This window comes from Brienomyrus brachyistius, chromosome 8 (assembly GCF_023856365.1).
Source record: "Brienomyrus brachyistius isolate T26 chromosome 8, BBRACH_0.4, whole genome shotgun sequence".
NCBI classification, from domain to species: Eukaryota; Metazoa; Chordata; class Actinopteri; order Osteoglossiformes; family Mormyridae; genus Brienomyrus; species Brienomyrus brachyistius.
In genome coordinates, this window is record NC_064540.1 from 23584677 (window position 1) to 23596946 (window position 12270).

The 12270-nt window shown below is 44.3% G+C and overlaps 1 protein-coding gene across 1 annotated transcript; it reads left to right on the forward strand.

Moving 5' to 3' along the window:
* The first annotated feature begins 6885 nt into the window (after positions 1-6885).
* LOC125747791 (transcription factor GATA-3-like) lies at positions 6886-9578 on the forward strand. Its single transcript, XM_049023286.1, has 5 exons — positions 6886-6973; positions 7628-8122; positions 8400-8542; positions 8951-9076; positions 9336-9578. The coding sequence occupies exons 1-5, from the start codon at positions 6886-6888 to the stop codon at positions 9576-9578; spliced, it is 1095 nt and encodes a 364-aa protein (XP_048879243.1).
* Positions 9579-12270: the final 2692 nt, after the last annotated feature.

Here is a 12270-nt window from a genome sequence, read left to right on the forward strand (position 1 = left end):
CAAAGCAAATTCAGTCAGAACTAAATCATGGCTGAATCTGTATGAAAATGCCTGAGTTGCTGCTGTCTTGAGAGTAAATGAGGAACGGTCTAGTGATGCCGGTCGGCCACAGGCTTTGAGAAGCTGGTGCTTCATAGGTTTCTGGGGAGCTGCCATGCCACTGAAATGGGTGTCCTGCCTTGATGTCAGCGTCCCTGTTGTGGGACCCTGGGCTCATTATAAGATTTTACCATGTGAAGAAACACGGGACCCTCTCCCAGTCCAGGGCCAAATTTGAATCCGGGTCTGCCCATGATGTGCTGTTAGCGGAATAGTGGTTCCCATGACGTTATGGTATTCCCACCATATTCAGTATGCAGGTGTCATGGCAGGGCATGGGGAAGGCGGGGAAAGAGATGACGATCCACTGAACATCTCACAGAAAAAGGGGCTTATTACATACAATAACTGAACAGAAAGGGCGAACCAGAAAACAAAGGGACCATGAGGTGTCAGAACTAAACAAGGGAAAACACAATTAACAGAACCATAAACAGACCTACAAAGGGACCTATGCAACAAAGGGACTGGGACTGGGACTGGGACTGGGACTGGGACTGGGACTGGGACTGGGACTGGGACTGGGACTGGGCAGAGTAACAACAAACAATAACATAAGCACAACGATTGACTGACAAAGGGAGTTAGGGCAGGTACTTAAATACACAAGGAAAACCAGAGCAAACAATGAACAGGTGTAAATCATAATCAAATTAACCAATCAAGGATGGCACAGGAACAACGAGCAACAGGTAGAGTGACTAACACTAATTAGCACAGGACAGGAAACACTAACCACACACTAGGATACTAAACTAGGATAATTAACATGGAACAAAAATATTAACAGGACAAGCAGGGCAATCCTATGACAGGGAAACGAAATAGAAAATAAATAACCAGAAGACCAATAAATATAAATAAACAAATGAGGCTGGTCTCTGACCAGCTTCAAACCCACAACCGGCAGGTTACATGCTAAGCCGCTGAACCACACTAGTGTTGACAGCTATACGGGAGATGGGGGAAGCAGGAGGACCAGCAACGATTGCCGAGCAACATGGGGAAAAGACAGAAAGGCTGGGGAGGGACGGGCACCAAGCCTGACAGCAGGATGGTGCCTTTAGCTTGTTTTTATCAGACTCTGACAGGACCAGCCCCCTCTCATCTGCCCTCCGACCTCCATGTCACTCTCTAATGGTATGCCTTGATTCCCACTGCCCTTCCTGCCTTCACTGGTGTACTTTGTAATCTCTCGGATCAGCATCCCGAATGTCATGTGATACTATGGTGTACGCCTAAAATGCACGGTCATCATGTTTGTTAAGAAAATAGTGACAGTTTGCTAACAAAACCCTCTGGAGACACACTTTGGATTCAACCAACTCAGTGAGTGTCTGTCACGCCCCTGGTCCCCTGTGACTGCGGACTGACTAACTCTGACAGTACAGCTTCTGCGGCTGCCAGTTTTGGGTTTAATAGATAAGCGTCAGCACAGTGAGGCCTGAGATCTTCTCTGTCCAAGCTCAGCCCAGTGGCTCGACACCGACCGCTAACCCAGCTTCAGCTCTACGAGCCATTTCCCAAGTGCACTCATCCAAGAGTCAGCGTGTCAGCCAGTGTGAAGCCCCAGAAATGATATGTATTATCTGACTGAGGTGGCCATGACACCAACGGGGCATGAAGCTCATATAGATTTACAGAACCCCCCCCCCCCCCTTTAAGAAGAAGATCTTCTTGTGTGTGTGTATACACACACACACATACATATATATATATAAATATCTATGTGAAATCATATGAAGTTATTTTTATAGGTGAACTAAAGTGACATTTCTGAAGGGAGAAGTGTCCGGCTGCAAACACCCAATAAACCAAACTGATAACCTTTCCTGGAAGCTGGACATCAGCGATGTATCTGGTTAGGGTTGAGGATGGACATTGTCACATTGTATGTATTCACAGCTGTATCTTTTACACAGTAAATAGCAACGTTTCTAAGCAGCATCTTCTGGCATGAGGTAAAGATCATTATATGTGCTTTCAAGATGCTTCAGATATGCTTCTAAGATTTGTTTTTGATAGTTAACATCCCCCCTCCCCCTAGTTCAAATAAGCACAAGGGGGCGTGTCTTCCCACTTAAGGTCACTCAAACTCCCTCTCAACTTTGCCTTCCCCTTAACCATAAGCTCAGTGTGCATCTCACGCTCATCTACTGGAGAGTCGATCACATCATACCTGCCAGCCTCACACACTGCCAGTGACAGTCCTCGCGTCGGCAGATCGAAGGTCCCACACAGGCCAAAGGAACGACGAAGGAGAGGCTGAGAAGGTCTCCAAGCTAACCAGGTAGATACTCTGCATCCTCTTGTGTTTCATCTACGCTGTCAGAACAAAGAGTACATCACTGCTACAGTTTGTACCCCAAGGGACAGACAACATTAATGTACCCCAGTGGTCCTCAGAGTCCATTTCTGTACCTTAAATGTAAACTAGGGTTACAAATTAACTAACTTAAACTAGGGTACAATTGGCAGACCCTTGACGGCACAACCCCAGTGACAAGTAATTGTACCCTGAAGAACACAAATTGGTGCTTTTTTCTGTCAGTGTATGTAGTCCCGGGTTACGGCTCTGTTAAGAGACTTTTTAAACCAATGTTTGTGTGTATAAGGATTTGTTAATTTGTAATGATCAGTCACTATAAAAGTAATCTGTTATAGTGACTGTGATCATAACAAATTTGCAGTAAGACCTTTCTTTTTTGCTGTACCACTCCTTCTGACTGACCCCTCAGTACTCTAAAATCTTTCTTTATAAAAAAAAGATTCCAGTATCCTATTTGGCTTTGAGAAGGTCTTTTTTCAAGTTGTTTTGAAATCAATTCCTTTTGCTTATGGAATGACATGACTCTATGAGGGGTGGCATGGTGGTGCAGTGGTTAGCACTGTTGCCTCACACCTCTGGGACCCGGGTTCGAGTCTCCGCCTGAGTTACATGTGTGTGGGGTTTGCATGTTCTCCCCATGTCGTCGTGGGATTCCCTCCGGGTACATCGGTGTCCCCCCACAGTCCAAAAACTTGCTGAGGCTAATTGGACTTGCTAAATTGCCCGTAGGTGTGCCTATGTAAGTGAATGGTGTGTGAGTGTGCCTTGTGATGGGCTGGCCCCCCATCCTGGGTTGTTCCCTGCCTCATGCCCATTGCTTCCGGGATAGGCTCCGGACCCCTCCGGATAAGCAGTTTGGAAAATGGATGGATGGATGTCTCTCTGATGTGTAAAATTTGGTCTACAGCAATGAAGTAATGCTTTGATATTGTTTTACATAATCTCTCTCTCTCTCTCTCTCGCTATATATATACTATATATATATAGTTCCCTCCACAATTATTGGCACCCCTTGCCAAACAGCTTCATGTCACACTGAGAACTGAGAAAAATCCAACCTTTCCTTAAAATAAATTTATTGAAAGAAAAACAAATTCTTCATCAAGAAATAATTGTCCCTAACAAAAACACATGTGCAACGATTATTGGCAGCCCTGGAAATTATAGTGAACACAATGCATGTTTCCCCTGTAAATTGTACATCTTGGAGTTGAGTGGAGTGAATAGGAACCTTCAAGCTGTCATCCATGACTTCCTGGTTAACAGGGATACGAACATGGGGTGATTCTGAGCCCAAATTTTCTTAGTCATCCATCAGTATGGGAAAGATAAGAGAACATATGAACCAAATGAGGGAGAAGTGTGTTGACCTTTATAAGTCAGGGAATGGGTATGAAAAATAGCTACTCGCCTTAAAATGCCCATTTCTACTGTTAGGGTAATAATAAAAAGTATTTATTTATTTATCTACACACACACATGTAGGGTGTACCTATCCTTATGGGAAAAATGCTAATGCTAGCTACACAGACACAGACAGGCCACTTTGTATAGGGGGATTCACTTGACACCATTTTTAGCTACGTCACCTGCTCTTGTGGCCTCTTGAAACTTCTCAAAACCCCCAGTCCGTGTCTCTGCCTCCCCAGTCGAATTGTGATTATTTTTAAGCGAAGGGTAATTTTAACTCTGTGGCTGAAGTGTAGAGGTGACTGTGCTTCCTCCAGAGGATGTTCGCAAGGACTTCCATGTTTCTCACAAATCATCTGCATGGCTTTTCAGAAGTTGAGGGGTGGCCCAGGTCTGGTACTCGCTTCTGGCTTGAAGAAGTTGTCAAGCAAATATATTTTGGCTCTAAGTTTATATGAAAGACAGAATATTAATGATCCAGTGTAAATGAGAAGATATTTTCTTTCCTTGCCTCCATTGGCTTTGTTGCCTTGGGGAGGCACACAGATTGTCCTGCCTGCTAAGGGTGACCAGAAGTCACTGCTGTAGCCATAAATCTCTTCAGGTGAACATTTGTTGCTGGTTGGCAGCTCCTGGACTGTGTTTAGCCAGAAATATTGTGATCCAGGGGCATTGTTAGGTCCCCCAAATAAATGTACATTAATTAGTTTGAATAATGTGGGCCATTTCCATCAGACCCCCCTAATAACGGCTTAGCACCCCCATTCATAAATCTCTAGTGATGTTTCTGGTGTGATCTAAACTATGATGGACCCCAGGCAAACCAAGATTCAGCCATGAAACAGGTCTGTTAATGTTGCTATCAGCGTATTTATTGAGAAACATGTGGGGCTGGCATCCTTTGGTGTTTGTAAAACCATTACGCCTCCTAACAGAAAGAGGTAGCTGTACTGGCTAATTCTGTCATCGTAATTTTCAATTAGTTACAACCAGTTCTAGCAGGGCTTATGTCAATGAATATATTATGTGCATTAACAAATACAGCAGCTAACAATATTATATTACTGGTTATATGGTAAAAGTAGGCAGGATTGTGTAATGTGTGGAACTGAAAAACAGTGATGGACGCTGTGTTCTTAAATGTAAGTGTTTGGTGAAGAATCTCAGTGCTGTACAGGATATTCTGCAATTTTCCTTGGCTCTCAGTGAGGTTGGGGGAATTTATTTATGTACTAGCTCTCTACAGTTTGTGTGGTCTGTAATTTGCACATTTCTGGGATATATGTAAACAGTACAAGTGGCACATATAAAAATATATGTGCATCTACAGTAAAATTTCTGTCCATCCATCCATCCATCCATCCATCCATCCATCCATCCATCCATCCATCCATCCATCCATCCATATTCTTACCATTTATCCTCATCAGGTTTACAGGATCAGTAAATTGTACCACCACTTTATTATGTCAGTCAACCATTACACTTACATTTTTGATTGCACACCTTACTCATGATGAAGTGTAATGTCTTCATTTTTAGATGGACTTTGTATTTTATTATTATTATGTCCTGTTAAGTTAGAGTTAACTCCTGGCAGCCATGTAATTAATGTTCTGCCAGAACATTCTGTCTTCAATGTAGATCTTCCGGCTTCCAAATGGGATCATTGTGATAATAATTGTTGAAGGTTGTTGATATATAAAATATAGCAATAATAAGGTTGAACAGATATAGACACAATGACAGCATGTGTCCTGCTGTAAGTCCCCCATTAATCTAAAATCAGTTTCTCAATATCCTGCCTGCGGATTCTTACAGCATAGGGTTTCTTTTTAAAAATAACAGGAATTTGCTCATTTTCCTGAAATATGGGTAATAAGTGTTAATTTTCTGAACATATGCAAATTAACAGTAACACAATAAAATTAACACAAATTACTTCTGTTCTCAAAAACATTACTGGTATCTAGTTGTATGGCTAGATGAACCCCGCTTCAGGTCCCCGACCTCTTCTCAGGGGCTCCTCAACCATTCCATGTATTTGTTACATTTAACTTCCAGCTCACTTAATTAACTTAATTAGTTAACTCAATGAGACATTGATTGGCCAAACAAGGTGTGCTACTGGTCAAGTCAAAATTCATGGGTGTATCGGACAGGTTGCTGCAAATCCTGGGGTGACTTTAGGGGAGGTTTTGACAAGACTAAGCTGACACACTTTGACTGATGTAATATTAAGGTTTTACACCAAGATCATTCAAACATCACCAAAGACTTCTGCACAGTGCTGTATAACGTATATAAATGTATTTATGATTTAAAATGTAGAAGCAGGAACCAGCTAATATTAGTAAGAGGTTACCATTTGAGATCGGCTTTTTTTGTCTCTAGCCTGCTTGATTAATTGGAGGAACCTTCCATTACAGGAGGAACCTTCCATCACAGGGTTCCTCTTAGCAATCAACAGTGAAATGAGGAACTTTTAAAGAGAAGTTGGTGGCAGACAGAGTGCTGCTTTACTGCTATCTGCTGCCTTCCCATGATCCCCTGACAGGGCTGCGTCTGATAGGCTGTACAAACCCTGTATGACTTTCACAGATGCCTACCATCTCCCCCCGTTTTCATCTTTTGAGTGTTTCTGGTCAGTTTAAACTATTTTAGCAGTAAAGATTTGCAGCTTTAGCCTCCAAGGGCTAGGGGGCGCTGCCTTTCACCACACCGTGTGATCTCCTCAGCCGGGCTTTCAGGCGCTAAAAACCCTATTTTAGTGGCTTACCCTTGCCACCACACTGGCCTTAATTCTGACACATATATCCGCTGATAGTTTCTGCATTAGTTTTACAGCAACTACAAATTAAGGTTGGGATACTGGGAACATGCCATATTAGGGACTACAGGAGGAAAATTAGCTTTGGGTACATATGTAGCATCCTGCAGCCTCTGACCAATACATAAACAGACTATGAAGCGATAAATAGATAAAATAATTAATAGCCTTCAACTTTGTTCCAGGGTCTCTCTGCCTTTCCTGACACGCCACTCTCATGGATGACTCTGCAGAGCATCCTTGCTGGGTCTCCTCATCACTCTTGGGCCTGAACACCCTAGCCAACTTCCCCCCCGGTGAGGACGGTGAGTGGCTGCACCCCCATTCTAGCCGGAGCTCAACAGTATGCCTGTCCATTTCCCTGTCCCAAACCATGACCACTCCTCAGGTGCCCCCTCCCCACTCAGCTTGGTCCGCCTAACTGTGGTCCTCAAGGCCTTTTACTATTTAGACTTTCTGTTGCGGATCTAAATAAGCAAGCTGATTATATCCACCTTCTTTATCAGCAAGGGGATCAAAAGGGCTCTGAAAATATGCGCTGATAAAGTGGGTCTTTCAGAAATCATCACGGCATGTGTCCGTGGTTCAGGTTCACAGTGTCACCTACTGGAAATCTTAAGTGATTAAAATCAATTTTCCAGATAGGGATGGAGATTGGGAGAAAGGGGACAGCGTGTGGTGCAGTGGGCTAAGCCTGTGTGCCTGTAATCAGCAGGTCACTGGTTCAAACCCAGCCACAGCATGTCTGTGGGTCCTTGAGCAAGGCCTGTAACCCCCAGCTCCCTGGGCACCATTGCGGGTGGCAGCCCTTCGCGGACAGCTTACTCTACATGGAGCAAGCTGAGGGAGGCGTAAAGACAATTTCCCCACAGGGATCAATAAAGTATCAATTATTAATTAATTATTATTAGATGACCTTCGGCAAGAACAGAGGTGACTGAATGCCTCTCTTTCTCTAGGTCACCATGGTTATCCATCCTCCATCCTGAGTAACATCCACTGGTTTGAGGGGTCTGGGGGCCATTCTCAGGGTCCTTCCTATGGCCCCCTGCCTACTGTATGGGCTGGTGGACCTTTCGCTAAGCACCCTCTGCACACCCACACACCACAGCCCCCCCACACCTCCAGTCCGGCGTCTTCCTTCATCTCCCCCATGGACGCGCTACTCTTCCTGTCATGCGATGGAAAGCAGAGTGTCAGCTTCGAAGAGGCCTTGAAGGTCGAGCAGCCCGGCATGATGGACGGGGGTGCTGGGGACTTCCCAATCCTGAGCTCTGGTGTGGGGGGCGTCTCTGCACCCCCCCCTCGAAGCCACTCCCATGTGGTGACACCCTACAGCTGCTCCGTGGGCCCCCACCAACATTACAGGACGGGCGCCCATCACACGTCACCAGCTGCATGGAGCTCCACACCACATTCCCCAACGCTGTGGAAGATGAGAGCTTCCTCACCAAGTAAGGGCTCCTTCTCACCCCAATGCCTCTCTCTCCTTGGCAGAATGCCTGCAAACTGCAGAAAATATGCAAAAGATCAGAAAGCTTTGACCCTGAATATCTTCCCATAAATGATCAAATGTTACCAATAAAAAAAAACACTTAGATGCTGCTCAAAAATAAGTAAATTTAAAATTATGCCAATACTACATTTTTACTGTAGGCCCAAGGGATTATCTCCATTGTAACCTGATTTTTATCACAATGTGTGTGTTTGTGTGTGTGTGACACACATCAGCTCGAGATTGTGTGAATTGTGGAGCCCGGATCACACCGCTGTGGCATCGTGATGCAGCGGGTCACTACTTGTGCAATTCCTGTGGAGTGAACCATAAGATGAAGAGACAGAAGAGGCCCCTCCTCCAGCCCAAAAACAGATTGGTACGTCCCGCCACCCTTCCGACATATGGGAATGAGGCAGGGGATTTTAGGGGGACCAAAGCTGTAATTCCCAGCATTTGTGCATGGAAGCCGTGGGTGGCGGGTCACTTTGGCTCTGTTCAGAGCTCTTACTGGCTGAGGGTTTTTTGGCTGGGGGTGTTAGAATTGAATTTGTCTGTTTGGCACTACATGTTCGTCTTATCGCTATATGCAACAGAATTTCCGCCTGGGATCCAAACCGTCCATCTTAATCTTAAAAAGAAAGTGGACTGGCAGGGCTCGGGTATTTAGATCTAAAATTTTTAGGACTTGGGGTGCGGGGGGGGGGGGGGGGGGGGGGGTACAGGAGACAGGAGGCTGGGGCTTTGGCTTGTGATGCCCTGCTCATGCCATCTCTCCCACGTTCAGATGGCGTCCAGGAGGGTTGGTATGCAGTGTGCCAACTGCCACACCAGAAGCACCAGCCTGTGGAGGCGCAATGCCAGTGGCGAAGCCGTTTGTAACGCCTGCGGCCTCTACTTTAAGCTGCATAATGTGAGCGTGCCTTTCTGGAACCTTCCATCGCCTCCTAACTGGAAAGTGACATCCCCAGAAACTGTCATCCTGCACTCATTTTTCCATGTGCTTCTGTCCGCACGCTGCCTCTTAATCCGACCATCGCCGACCAGCTGAACACGTTCCTGTTTTGTGAAGTCGGCCAATTAATTAGGCAGATTTTCAACATCGATCCATATTTTAGGGGTAATGTAACACATGTGGCAGTACCGTCCTAATTCCAACCACTCCTTCCCAGGTGAACCGGCCTCTCACCATGAAGAAGGACACCATCCAGACGCGGAACCGCAAGGTGTCCACCTGGAACAAGAAAATGAGGCGTGGTGATGGGCCGGCCCACGAGCCCTGCACGCCCAAGCCCCCCGTCCCTGAGCAGTATGCAGGCTCAGACGCTATGGCCTCGCCCGCGTATACATACCCCACCCCCCTTCTCCCACCCCCCTCCACACTGCAGTCTGAAATGCGGCCCACACTGGGCTGATTCAGTCACAGCAAAGCCAAAGGTCATTTGAACGTTCATACTGCTAAAAACCAAACTGGGAACTGAGCCTTAAAGAAAATAAAAAAAGACAGAACCACAAAGACAGAATGTGGGGGTCCAAATGTGTGTACGTGCAAACACTTGGGAAGTTCAGGTTCCTTTAAATGGCACGCTGTAGATACAAATATTTTGTACCTGTTTTTTATGCTGAAAAGCTGAAATCTCTAAATAAACATGATGATAGAATATGTTGAGTTATGGTGCCATTTTTCGTTTTCTAACTTTATTTTGTATTGAGAATGAAATACAAACAATGAGGAGGCTTCACTGAATCATCATAAAGTTACCATAATATCTCAAAACCGGGTATCGCCGAGAAACTAGATGAATAACATAAAGAAATGACAATAATAACAATAATTATATTTATATTTTCTCCACTTCCATACTCAATAAATGAAAATCACTTGGCCTCATTATAAAATGCATTATTCCCAGTACTCCATGGCTCTAGTCATGGTTCCTGTGACGTCTCATTCTCGGTCCCAAACACGCAGCCAGAACACACATCGATTGATGATTTGTCCCTGTCATCCACACCATTCTGACACTTGTGTGCATCATGCGTGCATCAAGTTCTGCACTGCTACCCTGATTGGCTGGAGCGTGGTGGTATTTGCTCTGGTCTTCCGTCAAAGCGCATTACCGCACATATCCGTATTTCAGGTCCTGTCAATCCCCCATCAGAGGTGCACTGAACGCAGTCCCGGAGCCCATGCAACAGGCACAAATGCATGTGCGCTTTCATGTGTGTGTTCAGGACATGTTTCTTACACAAGGACGTGCATGAAGCATCGATTTATTCTAATTGTGGGAGATGAGTGCCAGAAAACAGAAAGTAGGTGTGTTAGTGAGAATGTTTTGCTCTAAGGATCAGGAAAATCACTTATGAAAATCAGTGAAAAGGAAGAGGATTCTCATTTTGATGCCAGCATATGGATTCCAAGTGATCACATTGGCAATCCCCGGCACACCTCGAGCCCACGAATGAATAAATAAATGAATGAATGAATTAATTAATTGAATGAGAGCTTAGGAAACTGAAAGATGGGGTTGAAACCACTTGGCAGGAGAACCATGTGGCCTTAATAGGCCGGAGCCTGCTGACTGTCTCATGGGTATGGTCTGCCCTGAATCCCACACAGGTTAAAGCAGCACACACCAGAGGGTCTGTGATGATGAAAATTCCCACCCCCGAGCTTGGCAGGCATTCCCTGAGTGGGTCACCCCACTCCGGACGTCTAAACAGCCTGTCAGCCTAAATCAGCAGGATGTCATCTTATGCTGAAATCATCTTATTTCTTCGGCAATTTAAAAAGAAGACTAAGGTTTACAAATGTGCAATTTTACAACATTTCAGCCACACATTTTAACTTAGAAAACACAGTCCAACACTACTGCTAATATATCACATATTTATTGTTCTTCTGATCATATCAACCACTTCCTTTTTCTGTAGGTGACGGAACTATTAAACACGGCCACTGGGACATAGGGAACCTCGACTGGTTAAAATAACAGTGTTATATTTAAATGACCACGCAGGACCACCGTTGTCCTAACAACGTATCACCTTTTCTTTTTTCTCCTATTTTGCGCTCTCACATTCTACAGACACAACCACTCCAATGTCCATCACTCCGGCAGAGCACAATAACTTCACCACAATCGATAGCTCAATGCATCACCACAGAACAACGCTATCTCCATGACGTGAAAACGTCTTATGAAAAAGGTCACATTTCAGTTTAAATATAAAAGACAATTTCTCTAAAAAAGCAGAAAATACATATACCACATCTCGGAACAAACATGGCTGCCTCCATGAACACGCTGCTGTGTGTTGTTGCTTTATATTTTAGCAGTTTTGGAGTAAGATTACTTTTTCCAAGAGACAAACAAGCAAGAAACACAAACTAGTCAAACCACATTAAAAGCTTTATAAAATATTTTAGTACATTCATAGCGATATTCTTTTTTCAAGAGGCAATTTCTTACGAATAAAATAAATTACATTTGAAACCGTTTACAGTAATAACATCAGTCTGGGTGAAACTGATCAATATAACTAGACTAGTGATGCACCGATCAACCAGCTAGGGGCTGGCATTGGTTGATTTTCAGCTCGGACCAGAGACCGGCCGGACAATGTATTTTCAATTCGTTTTACGCATGCGCTATACGTCATATGCACAGCAGCGCAGGAAAGCCTCATACCCGCATGCACACTTCTAGCCACATGCTAACAAGTTCTCCACTGTGAGGGAAGGCGACACGAAGCTTGCAATTTTTAATAGTGGAAACCTCTTATAGCGAACACGTCTGTCTGTGTGAAATTGATCAGTATAAGCAGATGATCATTATATCCGATCTGTTTTCTTTTTGTCTCAAGCAGATTACCATCTATTCGGCATTTGTATATTTATTACATGCCTAAAAGGTAATGAAATGGACAGCGTTGCTATTTACTGAATTTTAAAATACAGTACAGCTGTTTCAAACGCTTTTCAAATTACAGTATTGTACGATTACTGACCTGTGTATACTTCAAATATGCTATAATACAGTACTGTATATAAAATATGGATTCTTGTAGTTTCATTGCTGCATCGCATTGGCTCTTCTTTGGAAG

What these genes read in the sequence shown, in the direction of transcription:
- LOC125747791 (XM_049023286.1), top strand. Translation starts at nt 6,886, where the DNA reads ATGGATGACTCTGCAGAGCATCCTTGCTGGGTCTCCTCATCACTCTTG. An exon ending in CTTCCCCCCCGGTGAGGACG is followed by an intron (nt 6,974 to 7,627) that starts GTGAGTGGCTGC and finishes CTCTTTCTCTAG; the next exon opens with GTCACCATGGTTATCCATCC. An exon ending in TCCAGCCCAAAAACAGATTG is followed by an intron (nt 8,543 to 8,950) that starts GTACGTCCCGCC and finishes TCCCACGTTCAG; the next exon opens with ATGGCGTCCAGGAGGGTTGG.